Consider the following 22,041-nt stretch of genomic DNA (forward strand, 5'->3'; position numbering starts at 1 on the left):
GAAAGGGCGTATTAGTTCCCGGTTTAATATCCCCGGATGAGCCGCGGCGGCCGCCATTCAGACTCCCGTATTCACGTTATACACTCGCCGTAGGATTTGGTGCTATCAAACACTTTTGTACACGAACAAATGAGGATAAAAACTGCCTATTACTCCCATCAGGTGTCGTTACTGTTGAGTGTTCTTAAATTTTGACGATTCTCCATACTATTTGCATAAACAAAATCTTTGGGTATATTTTTACACTACAACTCTTTATAGCGCAGCGTTTAACTGCAAAATCATAGTGTTATATTTATTCCCTAAAGATCGGAAAAGAGAAAATTTAGAAACACTTATTTTTAATCAAAACTGCATTTTTCCAAGTGACTGCTTTATAGCAATTATTACGAATTTTGGCTAGACAGCATGGAGAACTGTCACAATTTAGGAACACTCAACAGTGCTGCCGGTTACATTTGAGCCTCTAGTTTTTATCCTCATTACACATTTTGTATAATAGTATAAAAAGTATTTTTGATAAAACATAAAAACGATTGCCATTGAGTCTATGTACAAGTTGTCTCTTAACCGAACCGTAAACTTTAAAGTAACATAGCATCACGCCTGTATCCCAGAGGGGTAGGCAGATGTGTATAGTACCCACATATGTTTAAGTCCCTTGTAAATATTGTTATACCGTGAGTTTTCACTACAAATATTAAACATAATTTGTGTTTTTTTTTCTACGTCATACCAAGTCCCATCATCCGTAGAGCACCACGACTTTTACATAAGTTTTGAGGTTCGTCCTGACGTAATGGCGTCTCAGTGCTCGAGTGGTCAAGAGGCGGAATGAAAGGCGCTCGCTTTCTTAAAAATATTTAATTTAATAACTAATACAATATTTACAAATGTAACTTATTTGGTTTTATTTAACGCGCAATAATGTTGTATGAGACGCCACGTGACTTTGTTTACAATAACTATACACTGGTTGGCCACCCGTGCGTGGTTGAAGCGTAAGTACGATGCACAACCAGCTCAGTACCAGTGTGGGCGCCTCAACCACACCACACACTTAAGGGCTCACTTCATAAAACATTCTCCTACAAAAATACAGTCATCCTCACTTGCATAGCAAAATACAGCATTATATTCAAGTATTGTAAATTCATCAGTTGCTTATCACACACTATAATACAAGACACGTCCACCTGTGCTGCAGCAACGCCGATATAATTACATGTATTCAGTTTTGTTCAATCAAATAATTCATGTTTCTCCTCGGTAAACAAAGTGCCAATAAATTAATAACAATATCTGCTTTCAATTTAACTAGATTTACACATTCCATTGACATATCTATGAAAAATGTTCAACCGTTCAACAAGGCATAATACGCACAAACTAAAATGTTAAAAACACTTACATCGCACGCGGTAATGGCGCTGCAACTGAGAAGGTTTCCAAGGCTGGTGATGAAAAATCGCACCAGCTTGCCGCGTTTTATCACTACTACAACAATTATTCTACTAGTCTGTGAGTATTATGACATAACAGAACACATAATAGAAAATATTTCCACACCATCCTAAGTGTTATAACTATCTCTCCCTCACTCACACAACACAACAACTGTTTATTCAAATATTCCCAGATTAATTACTCGGCAATAGAATTACTTATCGCCTGATGTATTCACAACTGGTTTGGTATTGATTTCTTACGGTTTATACAAGATAATAAAAGCTGTTGAAGCATTTAAAATTCATATCAATAAAGAAATGATATGTTGAACGGAGGTATTTTGTTGTTCGAGGCGAGCGCCCTCACCCGTCGTGCCTGTTTCCCGTGGTTCATTATTTTGTACAATTTTTTTCCGTGTGGAGTGAAAATCTGTCCAAGGTAAGTATCCTCTTTCCATTCTTGGGTTTCGATCCATTGCTCGCCTAAATCGCATGACCGCTTTGAATGAAAACTTATTCAAATCGATCCGACGATTTAGGCGTGAAAAGGTAAGACACAGACAAACTTAGATACTGGAACCAATTTGGGCAACGACCAACTTAATTTGACAAGACTAGAACTGTCTCTTTCTTGCACGTATTGTAAGTGAAGGGCGGTACTAATTTATGAGGTTAAGTTTGTGTCCGCCAGAATAGACGCCATTATCGCATTTATAATATTCGTAATAGTTTAGTCACTTCATGCATTACAACAACCACACGCCGTTCACATATCACTTCTCTAATGAATCATTTTATTTGAAACTCGTTTGATGAAACTATGCACTTCACTACACACTGTCAGTGCGGTTCGTCGGTCTCCGGATATCATTCCTTGTACGTGCAGGTGAGGATGTAGAAGCACTCGTCGGGCCGCATGGTCATCTTGCTGAGGTACTTGGTGAAGGAGGCGGCGCCCGCGTCGCAGTACACCAGCGTGAGCGCGTTGTCGACGGGCGGCACCGTCACCAGCGCTCCGCCCTCGGCCTCCGGCTCGCCCTCCTCCTCGGGCGCCACGTACGTCGTGCAGCCGCCGCACAGGGTCCGCTCCGGTACGCCCAAGTACAGCACGGCTTCTAGCCGCGCTTCTTGGTAGTGCGACCGTGGTGGTAGTAGCTGTTGGCAAACAAAAAGGACACTTTCTTGAAATGGGATCATACTAGAAAAAGGTCATGCAGGACAGTACAGTATAATGACGTATGATAGTGTAGGGGTGTAGGTATACGCACGGTGAAGTCCCCCCTCTGCCAGCGCTGCAGCTCGAGCCGCTGGTAGTGGCGCAGCTGCAGGTCGGTGCAGTCCTGCAGCAGCCGCAGCCAGGCGGCGGCGCCCGCCAGCTGCAGCAGCGCGCGCACGGCGCCCGCGCCCGCCCACGGCGCGGGGCCCGCCGGCGGGGCCGCGCCCGCCTCCAGCCCGTCCAGCTTCACTCGGCAGTAGCGCCGCTCGTTGGCCGGGCCCACGTGCTCCCACTCCACTTCTGTAACACAATACTGTTTTCATCTTTCGGCCCGTGTGCTCTCTTTAGAGCGGTCGCTCCTTAAAAGTCTTTTAACTTGTTTCCCTGAAAAAGGGTTCCACTTACCGGGACTCTGCAGTGCCTCGAGCAGCTGCCGCCGCCTCTCTGGCAGCAGGAAGGCCCGCAGGCTGACCTCGCTGTCGCGCTCCATCTGCGCCTGCACGGCGGCCCGCGACACGGGCGACATGTACGCCGAGTCCACCCACTCGCTCAGCACCACCTGCCGACCACGGGGAGTCAAGGCGAGTGCTAATACAGAAAAGTCTGCACAACTGCTTGGCACGCTGTGCGTCTACGCAGGTTACTACGGTTCATGAACGATAACGTAAACCTGTAAGTTTTTCGTTAGGTCACCAGATCCGGGAACCCGATTAGTCTATTAAAAGCGCTCGTGTGTTTAAAAAAATGTGTGTTGCGGCTCATGTGAACCAGTTCAGGGTGTTCAAAATATGAAACTGCACTTGTATAATCAGAAAAATCACTGTTTCTCGAGATATTTGTAAGAACTTTCTAAGAGCAATACAATAAGTAACGATATCAACATCACCATTTGTATTGTAAGTAGTCAATAACCCATACTCACGACTTGGTTGTGCGGCTTGAGCAGCGGCGGGGGCTCGTAGGGGGGCGGGGGCGGAGGCGCGGGGTCCGTAGGTGGCGCGGGGCCGTGGAACCAGCCGTTGATGGACAGCCGGGGGATCTCCAGGGACACCACCTCCTCCACCTGCAGGTTTAGACGTTCATTTAAAGATAGTTTTTCATAGTCAAGGAGGTAGTCCTAAACTCTGGGTTTCTAGGTTGCCGTTTTCTGTACTCGTGATTGAATCTTACGTTCAGTTAATATATTTTTGTTATTTTTTTCGGAATTTGTAAGTTGAGATATTTTCCTATCAACAATCGCAGCAGAATACGCCGTACCTGGTGGAAGGAGTCCGGGCCGACCTTGAAGAGCGCCAGCATGTTGTTCCGCGGCAGCACCGCGCGCGCCGCGCCGCCCGCGCGCCCCGCGCCGTCGCGCGCGCGCAGGCGCAGCGCGCCGCCCATGGCCGCGGACCAGCCGCCGCCCCCGCCGCCGCCCTCCGCCTGGTGTACGAGTACGACATTACTTATAAGCAAGAATTTCAGAGAAATATACTTTTTTGTGTAATTTTTCCGTAGTGTGTTTTAGTGTTTAGTTATCATTTGATATGGGGTTCTATAAAATCGAAGGTATTTAGTGGGTGTTCTGTTGTATTTAGTATAGCATTATACACAATATGTTACCTGATCACTGGTGCTATGGTCGCCGTCCCCGTTGTGCACGGTGTGCACCGTGGTGTACGTGCAGCGCCAGGGCGCCAGGTACAGCACGAACGCGACGCGGCGGTCGCTCATCATGTCGTCGTGCACCAGCAGGTGGTCGCCCGGCCCGTACAGGGAGCACGACGCCGACACTGACACCAGCTCCAGGCCCATCACTTCTGACACCTGGCGGGGGAACAAAGGTGAAACAATTACTCCCTTTGTTCTCAAAGTAAAATATTATAGATAAATGGATGTACGAAAAAAATATTCATCTATCTATACTAAATATACCTTTAGATACTCAGTTTTAAAAATACACTAACACATAAAGCAACAAAAAATCGGATGCTATAATTATCAACATTTTTGGCAGAAACTTACAATTTTAATTTTCTGTTTTGTCTTTATTGCACTACTCAACTGAAGGACTACTACTGGTAGTACTACTGCCATTAATATTTTCAAAGCTGTCAAACAAACAAATTCACTTTTGTCCACCAGAATCTGTAGCAATTTAGGTCTTGGAAATTCAAATTAAATTCCTATAAGAAAATATTTAAAATCAATAAAACTTACCCAACTCATGATCTCAGTCTTGAGCAGCTCATAGATGCCCTTGATGCTGCGCTGCCACGTAAGGCTGGCCAGGTCCACAGTCTGGTGAAACTCGTACAGGTCCATTTTCTTGCGTGTCCAGTCCAGTGTGTTCATGTCGTCCACCATGTTGTTGATGATGTCTGCATTGCTCAGCAGGTCATGCAGCAGGACCAGACGGAACGGATCACACGTCAGAGACACTTCAGATGTAGACATGTCTTTCTGCTCCTTCCAATGTGTCTTCAGTCTGTCTATTAGTTCTTGAGACTGAAAAAAGCAGAATATTGGCTTAAATATGTATGGCTCTAACAATTTTAATTCTTGACTCTTCAAAATCACAGTTCAAAAGTTGAACCTAGTAAACTAAAGTATATAATTTGTGTGTATAATTTGTGATGGGAGTTGGGTATTAGTTAAATTGGTTACCTTGAGTGCAGGGTTGAGCAGGGGGTCGTCAGTGCGGCTGGCGCGCGGGTTGAGGCACGCGCGGGGCAGCTTACCGCGTACCCGGGGCTCCGCCACCAGCAACGAGTCATCCTCCCACGGCGACTCGGAATCCGAGCTGTAGCTGCCCGACGACGACGACGACGAGGACGACGAGTAGTCCGCTGAAAACGACACAAATTAGTCCTGTGCAACTCGTCGCCAGTGTCGCAGTTTTAGTTTCCCGCGCAAAGTGTTGTCGTAGTGGGCCGATAGCGACTCGGTGGTACTCACCGCCACGGATGCGTTTCACCTCGTCGGCGGACGCCTGGTACGAGGTGACGGCGCAGACGTCCGAGTCGTCGCTCTCCGTGTCCGAGATCTCGATCACAGTGCTCGACAGCGGCCGCTTGGCGGGCGGCCGCGGCTCTGGTGCCGCGGTGACTTCCTCTTTGCCTGCATTCTCCTCCGCGCCTTTCACATCGTTACTGGACGTTGGCTCTTCGATGTCCTTCTGCGGCGAACTCATTTTCGGCCACCAACACTACATAATACGCAAAAAACAAAATAAACCAGAATGATGCGACGACGCCTAACCTCAAACTCTGTTGACGTTTTCTTTCTTCATAAAAAAAATGTTACCAATATAAAAAATATATAACGACGTGTCTCAAAAATATATAATCTTAACAATTTATTTTATCAAAAAAAGATGCAATATTTAAAATTATACAATAAATAACATAAACCAAATTGTATGTATACGATTTTTTTAAGTAGAATTATATTTCCCAGTGGTATCACAAATTACAAAACTAACCTCAAAAATTTTGTAAACAAACCAAGACTATGACTGATATTCTAAAAACGGTAGTAAATAGTGATAATGTTCCACAATGCCAGTTCTTTGTGGTGCGCAAGAAGCGCCTGTGCCGCATGACAGTGCGGCCGGGGCGGCAGTACTGCGGCGAGCACGAGCCGCAGCCGCGCACCGGGGACGGCCAGGTAGTCACGTCACCAACTCCTCGGACTCCAACAGGATAAACTATAACCATCCGTAAATGTTATTCACTCCTTACTGGTGACCATCGAAAGAACATTTTATGTTAAGTTACAGTCATTCAATCAATAGTTGTTAGTTTACACATTTATATCCATCATTTACTCACTAAGTTGTTCCTGAATTGAAATAGAAAAATATAGCTTTTCATGTTTCAGGATGATACTCGTATACCTTGCCCTAATGATCCGAAACAGTAAGTGGTTTTCTTCCTTTCTACTGTAACATATTTCTTCTTATAAGAAAATCTGAAATCATTGTTATGTACCAGCACTTGCTACGCGAGTAAGCTGGAGAAGCACCTGTCGATCTGTAACGCGCGGCGCGGCGAGACTCCGCCCTACATCGAGTACAACATCAATGCCCCAACAGATGTGGACGAGTGTGTCCGCAAGCCACTCAGCGAGATCCCACAGGACCTCCTTGTGCAAGTCATTGATAAAGTGAATCTTCTCTATGAAAGTGAGTGATGGTGAATCATCAATTATTCTATTTTCTTTACTTTTATCCACTCTACAATCATACAATACAGGTCCCGGCAAACTTCTTGAGCAAACAATAAACATTATGGAACTTGCCATTGGTTCATCTTGAAATTAATGTACCTCTGACTACCCCAATTAGAATATTGTCGTGAGCTTATGTCATGTAGCAAATTATGATCGCGGTAGCCGGAGTACTCAAAAAAAACCAAAAATTTCTAACACTAATTTAATTACGAAAAATAACAAGTTACAAAAATTACTTATATTAACTTAATTTTACGGGCGAGTTGACCTGATCGATACAAGAATCAAAGTGACTCGCAGTGGCGCGATCACGTTACGTTGGAGTCTCATCGGCGTCAGCAGTTTACCCCACTCGCAGGAATGAGGCCGTGACACGTGTGGGTATTGCAGCGTCTGCAGTTGGGGCCGTGTGCAATATTTCCCTGCAGATAGAGTATTCAGCATATTCCCTTCTGTGTGATGACGTAACACCTCCCTCCCGAAGACTGGCAACTATTTTTTCACGTTTAGTAAAAATGTTGCAGGATGCTGGATAACTTTGGAAGAACCAGGTTTCTCGTAATGATGTAGTTGTTCAGTGGTGGATGGGTTCTTATCGCCTTTCTTTGGGCGGTTGGAATATTTTTTGTACAGTACGATGATAGTGAGTGCACATGTACTTATCAATACTATGTAGAATGGTAGAGTAGTATGGTAAAATGATCCCGTGTTTAGTTTATCCAGTTCAATTGGTTCTTGCGACATGATTCTGGTCTGTATGCTTCTTAGCTCGTTGAGATTGATTGATTCTAGGTTAATCGGAGGCTGCGTCACGGATGCCATCTCGTAGTTTGGCGGAATGTTAATGATCTTCATTGGTTGTCCTTTGACGACGTCGTTGCTATTATAGATAGTGAATTCCTTGGTACGTAGTGAGCATTTGTGTGGTATGGTAACAAGGAAACTTCCCTCCAATGTCCGAAACTCGTCGCGCTCGCAGGTAAGTTGTATATTCGTAGGTCGTGGGAATACTATGACGTAACGGCGATCGTCCAGTTTCTCCATAGTTTCTCTAAGCAAAGCAATGGTGGTGTGTTGGCACGATGAATCGATGATCTGGTTGGTGATGAGCTTCTGAATGCAGTCCGGCTCCGTCCTCATCTGTCGGCTTAGTTTGTCCTCACAGAGGTAGCGAGTGTCATACTTCGGGCATTCAGCCTCTACGTACACATAGATATTACCATTGGTTGCTACTAAAGGGTAAGGAGGGACTAGGATCTGTTTTTTTTTATTAGGTACTATAGCAAGTTTAAAGAGATCGTAAGTGTAAGGGGATATTATGGGAATTTTAAAGATTATAACTATTCTATTGCCGGTGTAATACGATCCAGTTTTTATAACGTCATAATATTCTCGCAAATCTAAATCTAATAATTGTTGCTTATCATAAAGGTTCGTAAGACCTGTTAACATTTTACTTAAAACATCTATACCTAAAATAGAATGATGCGTACTCGATGTACGTGCAAACGCTAAAACATCTTCTATTCTCAGTAGTTCATCCGATAGTACTTCTACGTTATCACTAATTATAGTTAAAAGTTGTGCCAGTTTGGCGTATTTTATAAGGCTACTTTGCTTATAGCTTTCGCTATCTAATACCAAATGTAAAGTCTCATTTATCTTTTTTTGGTTTTCGACCAACTGTGAAATTATATTGGCATGGCGACCCATCCAGTCTTTGCTAAGACTTATGTGGTTATTTACTTGAGAAGTTACTTTTACCTGGTTGTCACTAAGCGCTTTAATTGCCTTGTTATACTTAATCGCGTCGGTATAATCTAGATTCCCGGTTAACGATTTGATAACCGAGCCTAGGCCATCAATGAGGCCTCGCTTCATCCTATGTGGTTCTAAGCTTTGTAATTGATACGATACTTTATCTAATTTCGAACTAAGGTAAGTAATTTGAATTTCGAATAATGAATGGGTATCATTAGGTAATTTATTTTCCATTTCTGTTATTTGAGACCTTATTAAATTAATTTTGTCATCGATGTTAGTAAGCTCGATGTATTGCACAAAGCTATGGTGGTGTGTCACCATTCTCATCGACCCTAGTTTAAACGGTAAGATGCCCGGTCCGTCATCCATAGTCTCAAGTCTTATTTCCTGTGCCAGTCCTGCAGTCACTGTCAGCATCAGCAGTATCCTGTAACAATTTGGCGCTCTTGGGTACACGTTTGAGCCTAGATTTTGCAATGGGTCCGCGTTTTTTCGAAGTATAAATGTGAATGGGCAGATCAGCTAGGACGTTATCTTGCGTATAACGGGGTGCTAGTTTTTGTCTACTGGCCATGGGGTTCGAGATAAAGACTTGTTGTCGCGGTTGATATTCCTCCTCTGGCTCGCGGGTTTTATTTCGGTTTTCAATGAGGGCGGTTCGGTCGGCTAAACTAGAATCATTAATAAGGTCGTACACGGTTTTCATTCGTTCTCTATGGGTTTGAATGTATTGTTGCATAAGATGTGCGGTCAGGTCAATGTCTGTCGGGTCTCTAGGGTCAATATGTCCTTGAATAACGTCATAAGGTCGGCATTTCGTAAAACTGTGTATTGAGCTATTGTACGCAATTACAGCATACGGCATCAAGTTAATTACAACTTCATCCTTATTTTGAAGACGTAAAATTCTAAGGTGCTCAAGGAGGGTCAGATGGAATCTCTCTATATTACCATTATCATTAGGTGCATTAGCAAGAGTTTGATGGTGTATGATCTTATGTACTCTTGTAAATTCAGCAAACATCTGATTGGTGAATTCTGTGCCTTTATCGGTAACTATAGTCAGAGGTGGCCCATGGTGGGTAGAATACTGTAATAAGGCTTGAACTACACTCAGAGCAGTGCCATCGCGAAGGTGATAAGCCTGACCATATTTGGAGAAGACATCAATGAAGGTGACATATTTTTCATTTTGTGCTGTAAATAAGTCCATATGGACTATTTCAAAGGGTTTGGATGGAGGTGGTACAATATGAAATTGTGGACGAATAGGATTGCGGTCATATTTAGCTTGCCCACAGATGGTACACTCATTGATGAAATTCGTGATGTGTTGTTTCATTTTGGGCCAGTAATACTTGCGGGAAAGGGATAAATAACATTCAGTTATTCCCCTGTGGTTACTTTTGCCATCATGATAATGTCTTATTAACTCTTGCTGCCTAAGATACTCTTTCACGTTTTCAATTTCCATTTTTGAAATGACAAGGTTCATTGCCGAACTCCTGAATTTCTCTTGCAAAATCGGGACTATTTTATAAATACCTAATGGGGGTTTTATCAAAAGGGCAGTTTTGACTTTAGGATGTATGTATTCTTTGACAGCATTGATTAAGTCCTCTTCTAAGCTTGACTCCGATAATTGGACTGAGATTCGGGTGTGTGTATCGAAAGGCTTAGTCATAGTCGGTCGTTTTTTTATGTCTCCTACGATTGTTAAACACAGTTGTCTGTTGAATTTGTTGAGTGGGTCGTCGGTAATAGGTATCTCAAGTATCGGATTCTCCTGGTCGGTGTGTACAGTGTCCGTGCGAGAGTCGTCCAAGTTAGCGGGGTGTTCAGTCGGGTTTACTGCCATTGAGTTCGTCTCTTCATTATGTAATTCTACTCTGGAAAGGGCATCAGCGTTCGTGTTAGCCTTTCCGGACTTGTATACAACATTGAAGTTATATTCACTCAGTTTTAGTCGCCATCGCGTGAGTCGTGAATTAGGCTCTTTTAGATTCATAAGCCACTGTAGTGGTTTATGGTCTGTTATGACCTTAAACTTGCGGCCAAAGAGATAAGGGCGGAAGTATTTTGTAGCCCATACTATAGCCAATAATTCTTTCTCAATCGTACTATAGTTGATCTCGCTCTCATTGAGTGTACGAGAGGCATATGCAATGGGTTTGTCAGAACCTATTGGGCCTTGCGAAAGAACGGCACCAATGGCGTAGTTAGACGCGTCAGTAGTTAGGTTAAAGTCGCGAGTAAAATCCGGGTATTGTAAGATTGGGTCGTTAGTCAGTAACTGTTTGCATTTCTCGAAACATTGTGTGTAATTTGAATCTAACGTAATTGATTTACCTTTTTTGAGACAAATTGTCAGTGGTTTTGTCATTTTAGCGAAGTCCGGGATGAATTTCCTGTAATAGCCAATTAAACCCAAAAATTGTTTTATTTGTCTAGTCGTTTTCGGTAAGGGATAGTCTCTAATGGCCTTTATCTTGTCTGGATTGGGCTTGATACCATCCCTGCTTATTACGTGACCAAGGTAAGCGGTTTCCAATTTCAAGAACTCGGACTTGTCCATTTGTATCTTGAAATTAGATTCCCTCAATCTTCGAAATACCTTCTCGAGATTGATCATGTGTTCCTGTAAGCTGGTGCTGAACACGATGATGTCATCAAGGTATACAAGACAAATAACGTTTTGTAGGCCTCTCAGAACATTATCCATCACCCTCTGGAAGGTAGACGGTGAGTTTTTGAGACCCATGGGCATTCTCAAAAATTCAAAGTGCCCATGTTCAACATTGAACGCGGTCTTGTGTATGTCAGCTTCGTTCATCTCGACTTGATAAAAGCCACTTGCCAAGTCTAAGGTGGTGAAGTATTGGCACTTCCCCAACTTGTCGAGTACGTCAGTTATGTTAGGGATGGGATATTTATCGTCAAGTGTTTTTTCGTTCAATTTCCGGAAGTCAACAACCAAACGCCACTTTTGTCTGCCCGAAGCATCAGCTTTTTTGGGTACTACCCAAATTGGCGAACTCCAGGCCGAGTCTGAAGGTCGAATAATTCCCTGTTCTAACATTTTAGAAATTTGGTCAGCGACTTCCTGTCTATGTATAAATGGGTATCGGTAACTTTTGGTGTAAATTGGGATTTCGTCAGTAGTTTTAATACAGTGCTTTATTTTATTGGTAAAAGTCAAATTTTCGCCGTCAATATAGAATATGTCCGAGTAACGTGAGCAAAGCTGTATAAGGTTAGCTTTTTCCTCGGGGTTTAAATGCTCAGTTCTTAAACGAGAAATGACTTCATCGGTTCGTGGTGTCGAGTTCGAGTCAGTGCTCGTGCACTTAGTATCAAACAGTTCGGTGTTAAATATCTCCGCCGTTGCGGGCCTATCTAAAGAGAAAATAATGTCAAAGTTGGTTGGATTTTCGATTGTAACTATACCTCGATTATTTTTAACTTTTGTTAGGCATTCATGTATTAAACAATTGCAAAGTATTTGTTCTTCAACGATTACGTCACCGTTAGGCGCGTTGATAGGTATCCGATATAAATTAGAACTATTTGCAGGGATTACATTCTCATAAAAGTTTACATTCCGTGAGTTGTACATTTTTATAGGGTTCGTTGAAGTCCGCGTAATTAGAACGTTATCCTTAAGGTCTATTCTCGCTTCCCACTGGCTCAGTAAGTCTAGTCCGATGAGTCCGTCGAAAAAATCGTGAAACTTATATACGAACAACTTAATTTCTTTATCATCGTTAAAATTTGGAAAGCAAGGCAACATAATGGAGTAGTTATTCTTACTTGAACCGTGTATATTTGTGACTTCAAAAGGATCAAAATTTAGCGTTAAGTGCGGGTAATACTCCTGCACGGCTTCAGGGTTCAAGAATGATTGGTTGGCACCTGTGTCGATAAGTAATTTTAACGGTGGGTTTTCTATTTGAATGTACGGGAGTTGCCTTTGACACTGTAAATTTATCTCTATTTTGACTTTTTTGAGCTGTTGGGTTTCCGAAAATCCTGACCATTTTCAGACTGAGTTATTTGTGCTTGCTCGTCCTGAACTTCAGGCTGCTGATAGCACGACTCAGGTTGTATCTGTGACGGTTCATCATAATGATAAGGAGTAAAGTTGTCGTATATAATACCGTTATGTGAATTGTAATCCGTGTAATACAACTCGGTGTCATAATTCACCTCGGGGCAATAGTTATAACAGCTGTTATAGTCGTAATAGTCGTCATATGAAATGCATTCATTCACATTTACGTCTCGAGTTTTAAAATAGTTCGACGGGGGTGGATTGCCCTGTCGTGACCAGTCATGTCCTGTCCGTAGTGGTTGTCCAGTTGGTGGCAAGACTCGGGGCGTAAAATGGCTAACACCGCTCATAGGTTTTGGGAAATTATTAGCATTAAAAGTGGGTCTTTGTGTAATTTTAAAAGCGTTATTTTGCGGGTTGTAATTAGGGGGTCGTGCTGCGAACATTTGTTGCGTGCGAGTGGGCATACGCATGAAGGGTTGTGGTGCAAATGGTTGGAATTGGGGTTTTTGCGGAACATAGTTATTGAAGCGGGGCTGTGAAGGAACCTGCATGTTAGGTGGGAACACAAATGGTTTGGGCACAACATAATTATCGTGCATTGGCATATGTACAGGAGGTTTGTAACTTGACGCGTTCTGTAACTGCTTTGGCAATAATTCGTTACGATGTTGGAGGTATATAGCATTTAACTCTTCCTGTACATATTTCAAGGCATTTTCAATGGTTTCCGGACGCATGCACCTTATACGAGATCCGAGTGGATCCTTAAGTCCACGTACGAACGCTTGCATGGTTAACTTTCTGTACAACGTACGCTTCGCTTCTATGGTGGTAGGCACGTTCTCGTGTAAGGTTACATATGTCATTATGGTAGAAAATAACGATTGGCACTTTTCATAGAACTCTTGCGGAGTACTGTTACCTTGGGTTTGGGCAGCGAGGTCATTATATAGGGCGGTTTCATCCCTTTGATCACTGAAGTTATTTATGAGAATGATTTTAATGCCTTCCCAACTCGCAGGTATTCCGTTAGAGTTTATGGTTCTTGCTGCTGGACCCGAGATTTTATTTAAAATCCCATTTAGCAGAAACAATCTATTTAATTCATCGGCTCCTCCTCCATAGGACTTGACGAGTTGGTCACACAATTCAATGAATCTGGTAAGCACATTAGGATTTCCATCGAAATCCGGCAGCGCGCGGAGGCCTTTGAAGATAGTATCTGGATCTGTGGCCATTGTGCTATAATCGTCGCTACTGGTACTACTGCTATCACTATCAATATTCCTACGACTATCTATATCCTGATTACCACTGGATCGTAAAACAGCCTTACGGCCACTAGAATTACGGGGGTGAAAAATTTTGAAGGCTTATAATATTCAATTAAAAATAAGGAAGTATGAAAGGAGAGCAACGCAAATAATAAAATCTAGCGGTGCACTTACATACACATCTTCTTCTTGGTCTTCTCGAGTTGCAATCGATGTCTGGATTCTCCGGCACTGGATCGTAGATTCAGGATACTCTCGATTGTGACTTGAAAGCCACCCGGGGAGATCTTCCACGTTGTTCTTCGTTCTTCCCGTGAGTATCCTACCGACTGCGCCAATTATGATCGCGGTAGCCGGAGTACTCAAAAAAAACCAAAAATTTCTAACACTAATTTAATTACGAAAAATAACAAGTTACAAAAATTACTTATATTAACTTAATTTTACGGGCGAGTTGACCTGATCGATACAAGAATCAAAGTGACTCGCAGTGGCGCGATCACGTTACGTTGGAGTCTCATCGGCGTCAGCAGTTTACCCCACTCGCAGGAATGAGGCCGTGACACGTGTGGGTATTGCAGCGTCTGCAGTTGGGGCCGTGTGCAATATTTCCCTGCAGATAGAGTATTCAGCATATTCCCTTCTGTGTGATGACGTAACAAGCATGTAACTTTTAAATGTTTGTTTTTAATTGTAAGTATTATTGAATTATTATAATTATTAAAAAGATATCTGAAGGAAAAGTTATGGATTTCCTAATCTTCTAGCCTTGGTCATGTCTTCAGTAATGAGAGAGGGAAAAATATTTCTATTTGGCAATGTTTCAATACTTGGGCGATGTGGTCAAGTAGCAAATATCCAAGATAACACAGACTAAACAACTTGCAGAACATATAGAAGGCAATATAACAGAGGTACCAGAATACTCAATACACCCAGTGGTGGAGGCGGAGTTCGGAGCGGCAGAGCGCACGGAGCGCTCGCGGCGGCACCTACGGCAGGCGAGCACGCTGCTGCGGCTGGCCGAGGACGCGGGGCTCGTCCGGGACGGGACTTGCTACGTCGAGCTGGGCGCGGGGAAGGGTATGTGGACTCATACTTACCACTTAGTTTTTAATAAATATTAAAACACGAAATTACTATGGAATTTGTATGAAAAACTCTGTGTCGTCATAGAAAAGCTTGATAAAATGTCGGACTTATACTTATGTATTTCTTGATTATTGATTGAAAACAAAATGTTTTTCGTCAGTTTGTATTTAAACAAAGTTTCTTAATTTATCTTAGACCTAGAATACTACCTAATTATTACCATTCACGAAGGTTGGCTTGTATTAACGCGGTTATACCCCATAAAGGAGTCTACACACCAAACCCGCCGACCCGCCGACACAGCCCGGCGGCTTGGTGTCGGCGACCCAAACCCGCCAACCCGCCAACATGTGTCATGGGGCTGTGTCGGTGAGTTAGTCGGCGGCAAGAAATCAGTACAACTTTTTTAGTTAGTGATTGCAGTGTGTACGAACGTGACGTGTTGTTTTTCTCGAATATTGCAGCCTACAATAAACATGGATACTGATGCTGATCTAATAATAGCAGCATGTGGAATAATTTTAGCTGGGTCCCTGAAGAGAAAACGACAGTGTTGGGTTAGACCAAGCTTAATGAGTCGCAGTCGTTACAGTAACAGTGATAGAATAAAAGATTTAAGAACAGACGATTTGATTGTAAAAAGACCCTTACATTTTAAGACATTTATGTCATTAACGTTTACCGACTTTGAATATTTACTAAGCATTGTTGGACCCACAATAGTTAAAAAAAATACAAATTACAGAAGTGCAATTTCACCAACGGACAGATTATCAATAACATTAAAATACCTGACTACGGGAGATTCATTCAACAGTCTTTGTGACACCTTTAAAGTATCTCCTCAACTTATTTCCTACATTATTCCAGAAGTGTGCCAAGCTATCGTAGATGGACTTTCGGATTATGTGAAGGTATGTACATTATGGGCGTTTAACTTTCTTTAATCTTCCAGAAAAACTATGTTCCGAAAAATTACTATATAAGTAGGCAAATGGCTATCCTATCACCGAGCACATTTCCGATTTCAGATTCCACGAACATCAAACGAATGGACAAAAGTTGCAGATGGATATCTGAGTAGATGGAATGTACCTAATTGTGTTGGATCTATGGATGGAAAGCACATTAGAATTGAATGTCCAGCACGAAGTGGAAGCGATTATTTTAATTATAAAATGTATTTCAGTATTGTACTGTTTGCATTAGTGGATGCAGATTATAAGTTTTTATACGCTAATGTGGGGTGTCAGGGTCGCATTTCCGATGGTGGTGTATTTGCTAACTCTTCATTATGCAGAATGTTATATACTAATGATTTAAATTTGCCAGATAAAAAACCTCTACCTGGAAGAATTATGCCAGTACCCTATTTTTTTTTGGGCGACGATGCGTTTCCTTTACAAACCAATATTTTAAAACCTTATGATGGTAATCATGCGAAAGGGTCTCCCAAGAGAGTGTACAACTATCGCATGTGTCGAGGTCGAAGAGTAGTTGAAAACGTATTTGGACAGTTAACAAAACAATTTAAGATATTTAACAAACCCATCCAGCTAAATCCACAAAAAGTTACTATTGTAACATTGGCATGTATTCATTTGTTCAATTATGTAAAACGACATGGTATAATACAACAAAATGAATATGATACTGAAAATAGTAGGGGAGAAATCAATCCAGGAGATTGGCGCAGGGAACCACGTGAAAATAATTTGTTTGCTGACTTGCCTAGACAAGACAATACACATTCCCTTGAGGTTACAAGGACACAATCTCCTGAGGTTATAAGGACAGAATTGGTTCAATATTTTCTTTCCGATGTCGGGAGATTACCATGGCAGAATGATCAATGACTAACTCGTACGTTTTAATGAAACTCATACTTGTATTAGTACTTGTATTTTTATTATAATTTGTATTAAAAACTTCGTAAATCACTTGTTTTTGTTCATTTATAAGTGGTTTTATTTACCGAGTTATTCTATAAATCCCCACCGCGAAATCCCCACTGATGTTTTTATGCATTTTGAGTATACTATGACGATTCTATGACAACAACATTAAGACGAAATACTTGTGCCTACATAACGTTATCTCGCATCAGGTGATAGGGTTATTCTCAGAGTGCATACGGTGGGGATTTGTGGAATAAACCTATTTATCTGACTCAATAGATGATAATATGTTCTCAATATCACCACTCTCTTGAATCGACACACGTAACGAAGGTTCAATTGAAGATGTTGAAGGTTCACCAAGAGGCGGTGAAACAGGGTTTGTTACGGCAGAGTTGGATGATGAGTAGTAGGAATTTACATCACATTGATCCATTGTATAATATCCTGGATGACTATGAGAAGTAGAAGGTCTTGGCGAAGCTTCGAACATGTCTGAACGATATCCAGTTTCGGTTTCAAAAAAGATATTGTTAATCCGATGTTTTATTATTGCCTTTGTTGTTTTATCAAATTTTCTAAGTTGTGTCGCAATATATTCGCCAAACAAATCGTCCTCATCTTTTATTTTTTGATTTGTCCGTTGACTGACTGTTCTCATTAAATTTAATGCTTCCGACACCATCTCATTACTTGGATTAGGTTTATAACGTTTATTCGCTTGGGGAATGATGTTTGACGTTTGAGGTGAATCGTTTTCCCCATGTTGAGCATCATTGTCCGCATGTTGGGCATTATTGTCAGTTGCTGTTATCTCCTGAAATAATATATTTTATTTGAATCACCAACAGTTTACTTATGAAATGTATTACACACTAGCTTTTACCCGCGAGTAGGTACACCGCACGGAATATATGAAAAAAAAAGACAATGGTCATAAATCATATCTAATACTAATTGTTTTAGAAATATTATTATTAATTATTTTTTACATTGATAATTATTATTATTGATAAATATTATTATAATAATATAATAATATATAATAATAATAATATTTCTAAAACAACCTAAAAAGAAAAAAAAAAGAAAATGGTACGGAATCTCTCGGTTTATAATAGAAATTCGGCGAAATTAAAAGATTGTTGAGAAAAGAGTTGTTAGTTTTTAAAAAATACATTTGCAATGACTATTATATCTGTGCACATGCCATTCCAAGAAATAATTTGTTTAGGAAATATTTCGGTGCAATAACAATAGCGGCAGCGCAACAACAAAGGCAGATAAAATAAGTACCTATGCCTTTATTTACCGCGCGCCTCTCTTCACTCGGGCCAAGCTTACATATTATTCTTGTGTGCTCTAATAATTAGGTTAGAAATAAAATAATACAACATCACTGAAATGTTACATACCGTATCGATTGTTCCAGTAGGTTTATTTTTATTGAGCAAGAAATTCAAAGATTTAAAGGCAAACCACTTGCTCTCATGAACAAAATCTGCGCTGGTTCCAGACTTTTTTGATTCAATCGTTTTTTTTCTTTCTCTATAATATTGGCTCGTCAAATTTTTTATCTTCCGTTCTATTTCTGTGACATTTGTATTTAATTCGTTTGCCATCTCATTTAGTGCATCAAAACGTTTAGGTCTACATTTGTGATCCAAGTGTTTTGGATTCCATAATAATTCCTTTATATGATACAAATTTATTAACTTTAGAGTGGTTTCTTCGTCCCATTCCATTATTGCAGAAAATCGCAAAAAAAAACACAAGCAAGTCACTATCGCTGGAGTGTCGGCGGGCAACTGAGCGTGCGCGTACGCAAGTCGCCGGCCATGCCGCCGACTTGCACGCGCGGGTACGAGTCGCCGACATGATTCTTGAAGCAAAGTCGCCGACACCAAGCCGCCGGGCTGAGTCGGCGGGTCGGCGGGTTTGGTGTGTAGACTCCTTTAGAACCTGTATACTTGGACCTTCTTCATAAGCCAATCGTGTGCATGTTTGTGTGCCTACAGGCCAGTTGTCGTACTACATGGGCAGCGCGTGGTGCGGCGCCGGCACGGGCAGCCGCGTGCTGGCGGTGGACCGCGCCGCCCTGCGGCACAAGCGGGACAACAAGCTGCGCGCTGGGCCTGCCCTGGACACTACCACTACGGAGGAGGGGGGGACAGATAGTGAACAGTGAGTTATACTCGTCTTAATAGTACTAAAAGAACAAATGATACATTCTGTGTTATTTGTACAATAACGAATACATAACCGAGTCTTGCACCAATGAGTTATTAATTTAAGTGCAGTTTTCACTAAGACAGTTCGCTCGACCTTTATAGACGACGATACGGCTTACCACCTATCACGTTAGTCTGACAGAAAACTTGGTGAAGCATTTTGCTATGAATGTACCTCTGACTACCCCAATTGCGATATAGTGCCGAGCTTATGTTACGAATACATAACAATATTTCTATGTACCGTAACAGGAAAGACAGCAAGTTCGAAGCTCCAGCATCCCGGCTGCGCGCGGACCTGGCGCACCTGGCGCTACACCGCGTGCCCGAGGTGCAGCAATGTACCGCGGTCGTCGGCTTCGCTAAACATTTGTGCGGGGTTGCCATGGGTAAGTTTTGAAACAATTTTTATATAAAAGAAAAATAGGCTTTCTATCCTGTGTAATAGGCCAGTTCCCAACTAGTCAAATCAGTTACTTTTTTACTAAACGTCAAAACACGAAATTACTATGGAATTTGTATGAAAAAGAATACTGACTTCGTAAAATAGAAGAATTATTAAGAAAGACATAATGATGATTTCTGAAGTAAGGTAGAAAATCTAGAAAAAGGCACGAAATGGCTCATATGTCCTAAACCGTAAATAATCGCTGAACATACATGGGGTCGTTTCTGGTAGCCAATGAGCCCCTCTATCTATTATTTCATTTTGAACGTGAACTTCGTATTTGTTGGTGAACTATGCCTAACAAAATAATAATGAAGATCAGTGGTGCCAGTGGTTATTAGTGTATGAAGTGCCCGCCCGCAGACTACGCCGTCCGCTGCCTGACGGCGGCCCCGGCGCGGGCGGCCACGCGCGGCTGCGTGCTGGCCACGTGCTGCCACCACCGCTGCCAGCGGGCCGCGCTGGCCGGCCGCCACCACCTGCAGGTACTGCAACATACCGCGTAGCACACTGATGAAAACAACATTAACTTCCTTTTAATTTGATATTCAATTCACTTACCTACTAAGAAACTGACACAACATAATGTACTGAACCTTTCCTAAGGACATCTCCAATTTGATCAATGTGCGTCCTTTTGATTTTCCTCTGCCAGCCCTACCATTATATACCGCTTTCGTAATCCTATTCCTTCATAATTAAAGCACATAATAACGGGTTCTTACCGCGTTTAAATGGAGATATGAGACTCCCGATATTTCGACACTGTTGCAAGTGCCATGATCACGGGATGACTGATGAGATTGGGGTGGAGTAGGTAGATCCATAATTTTCTACGGGCAGACATATCTGTCTACCCTCTTTCTTTGCCGCTTGTTTATGTTTTTGATATCGGAATGTTCGGAACCATCTGAACTCGCACCAAACTCACTACGACAAACCGCACTCACTGTGTCCTCACGTTTTTTCACCACATTAGGCCGTTTCAAGCTTTTTACAACACCTACTACTGGATTCCACATGGTCGATAATTTTAACCCGTCTTCCCTGTTGAAATTTTTATGTTTTCTGATTTCAATAGCCTCTTTTACGAGTCTGGGGATGTAATGACGTTCTGTCGATAAATGTCGTTCTGCCTATTCCTTCATCCGCTCTACGTGTCCAAACCAATTTAACATTCCCTTCTCAATCTTAGTCACTATATCGTCTTTCACACGGCATCTATCTTTTATTACACTATTTCTCAGTCTATCACTCAATTTAACACTGCAGACATAACATAAACAGCCTATTTTACTGCTGGGCATAGGCCTCCAGATCATGAGCCCAACACTCTAACCACTAGACCACAGAGGCTTGATAAAACAAACTAACAAAAAATTATATTATTCAGGAATTAGGAATATCTGGCGAGGAGTTCAATATAATCCTGGGTATCGTGTCGTGGGCCACGTGCGGCGACGGGCGCAGCCGCGAGCGCCGCCGGCGCCACGACGAGGGGCACGCGGCCATTGAGGGGCACGCGGCCGTTGAGGGGCACGCGGCCGTTGAGGGGCACGCGGCCGTTGAGGGGCACGCGGCCGTTGAGGGGCACGCGGCCGGTGAGGGGCACGCGGCCGTTGAGGGGCACGCGGCCGTTGAGGGGCACGCGGCCGTTGAGGGGCACGCGGCCGTTGAGGGGCACGCGGCCGGTGAGGGGCACGCGGCCGTTGAGGGGCCCGCGGCCGTTGAGGGGCACGCGGCCGGGGAGGGGCACGCGGCCGTTGAGGGGCACGCGGCCGTTGAGGGGCACGCGGCCGTTGAGGGGCACGCGGCCGTTGAGGGGCACGCGGCCGTTGAGGGGCACGCGGCCGTTGAGGGGCACGCGGCCGTTGAGGGGCACGCGGCCGTTGAGGGGCACGCGGCCGCTGGGGGCGGGGGGTGCCACGTGGCGGAGGACGCCGCACATTTGGATAATAATGGTGAGTATCAAACGTAGAAAAATGCAGAGATGTCCTCCGCTTATATTTTTCAGTTTAACTACGGAACGTTTTTTCATGTATATTTGGTTACCACAGCATGGTCGGTGGGCGGCGCCGAGTGCCGGGCGGTGGTGGGGCGGAGGGCCAAGGCGCTGCTGGACTGGTGCCGCGTGCTGCAGCTGCGGCGCTGCGGGCTGCGGGCCACGCTGGCGCGGTACTGCCCGCCACACGTGTCGCCGGAGAACCTCGCCATACTCGCCACCAGGGGGGACTGACGGCCCTAGCCCCGCGATCATGCCCACATGTCATCGGTTACCCGTAGTGTATATTGCGGCGTAAGACACCCTCTACTTATTTTGAAATTAATAGTGATCTTATAAATCGTTGATCCAATAAATACTTAGGCAAATTGAATATAAATCACGACTAATTCCAACATAATG

At 43.1% G+C, this 22,041-nt stretch overlaps 4 protein-coding genes and 1 long non-coding RNA gene across 5 annotated transcripts; 2 read left to right on the forward strand and 3 right to left on the reverse strand.

Moving 5' to 3' along the window:
• Positions 1-849: 849 nt before the first annotated feature.
• On the reverse strand, positions 850-5,962 carry LOC126375596 (prolyl 3-hydroxylase sudestada1). The gene is made up of 9 exons (XM_050022598.1): positions 5,602-5,962; positions 5,311-5,492; positions 4,864-5,151; positions 4,267-4,470; positions 3,922-4,086; positions 3,587-3,727; positions 3,070-3,223; positions 2,717-2,964; positions 850-2,603 (listed from the first exon to the last, which is right to left on the reverse strand). Exons 1-9 carry the CDS (start codon positions 5,834-5,836, stop codon positions 2,316-2,318), a joined length of 1,905 nt encoding a protein of 634 aa, XP_049878555.1. The 5' UTR covers positions 5,837-5,962; the 3' UTR covers positions 850-2,315.
• Positions 5,963-6,074: 112 nt separating this feature from the next.
• Positions 6,075-21,958, forward strand: LOC126375785 (tRNA:m(4)X modification enzyme TRM13 homolog). The gene is made up of 9 exons (XM_050022871.1): positions 6,075-6,312; positions 6,526-6,563; positions 6,639-6,829; positions 14,857-15,051; positions 18,977-19,142; positions 19,442-19,578; positions 20,001-20,122; positions 21,031-21,598; positions 21,695-21,958. The coding sequence occupies exons 1-9, from the start codon at positions 6,157-6,159 to the stop codon at positions 21,871-21,873; spliced, it is 1,752 nt and encodes a 583-aa protein (XP_049878828.1). The 5' UTR covers positions 6,075-6,156; the 3' UTR covers positions 21,874-21,958.
• On the reverse strand, positions 7,065-14,642 carry LOC126375482 (uncharacterized). Its single transcript, XM_050022435.1, has 2 exons — positions 14,143-14,642; positions 7,065-9,067 (listed from the first exon to the last, which is right to left on the reverse strand). Exons 1-2 carry the CDS (start codon positions 14,148-14,150, stop codon positions 7,369-7,371), a joined length of 1,707 nt encoding a protein of 568 aa, XP_049878392.1. The 5' UTR covers positions 14,151-14,642; the 3' UTR covers positions 7,065-7,368.
• LOC126375514 (uncharacterized) lies at positions 15,328-17,000 on the forward strand. The gene is made up of 2 exons (XM_050022480.1): positions 15,328-15,974; positions 16,092-17,000. The coding sequence occupies exons 1-2, from the start codon at positions 15,537-15,539 to the stop codon at positions 16,914-16,916; spliced, it is 1,263 nt and encodes a 420-aa protein (XP_049878437.1). The 5' UTR covers positions 15,328-15,536; the 3' UTR covers positions 16,917-17,000.
• Positions 16,450-18,901, reverse strand: LOC126375613 (uncharacterized). The gene is made up of 2 exons (XR_007567624.1): positions 18,374-18,901; positions 16,450-17,775 (listed from the first exon to the last, which is right to left on the reverse strand). It is a non-coding gene; the product is annotated as an uncharacterized LOC126375613 (long non-coding RNA).
• Positions 21,959-22,041: the final 83 nt, after the last annotated feature.

This window comes from Pectinophora gossypiella, chromosome 19, assembly GCF_024362695.1.
Source record: "Pectinophora gossypiella chromosome 19, ilPecGoss1.1, whole genome shotgun sequence".
NCBI classification, from domain to species: Eukaryota; Metazoa; Arthropoda; class Insecta; order Lepidoptera; family Gelechiidae; genus Pectinophora; species Pectinophora gossypiella.

What these genes read in the sequence shown, in the direction of transcription:
- LOC126375596 (XM_050022598.1), bottom strand. Translation starts at nt 5,836, where the DNA reads ATGAGTTCGCCGCAGAAGGACATCGAAGAGCCAACGTCCAGTAACGAT. An exon ending in ACCATAGCACCAGTGATCAG is followed by an intron (nt 4,087 to 4,266) that starts GTAACATATTGT and finishes CTCGTACACCAG; the next exon opens with GCGGAGGGCGGCGGCGGGGG. An exon ending in TCAAGCCGCACAACCAAGTC is followed by an intron (nt 3,224 to 3,586) that starts GTGAGTATGGGT and finishes CGTGGTCGGCAG; the next exon opens with GTGGTGCTGAGCGAGTGGGT.
- LOC126375785 (XM_050022871.1), top strand. Translation starts at nt 6,157, where the DNA reads ATGACTGATATTCTAAAAACGGTAGTAAATAGTGATAATGTTCCACAA. An exon ending in GGGGGGACAGATAGTGAACA is followed by an intron (nt 19,143 to 19,441) that starts GTGAGTTATACT and finishes GTACCGTAACAG; the next exon opens with GAAAGACAGCAAGTTCGAAG. An exon ending in TTTGTGCGGGGTTGCCATGG is followed by an intron (nt 19,579 to 20,000) that starts GTAAGTTTTGAA and finishes GCCCGCCCGCAG; the next exon opens with ACTACGCCGTCCGCTGCCTG.
- LOC126375514 (XM_050022480.1), top strand. Translation starts at nt 15,537, where the DNA reads ATGGATACTGATGCTGATCTAATAATAGCAGCATGTGGAATAATTTTA. An exon ending in GACTTTCGGATTATGTGAAG is followed by an intron (nt 15,975 to 16,091) that starts GTATGTACATTA and finishes TTCCGATTTCAG; the next exon opens with ATTCCACGAACATCAAACGA.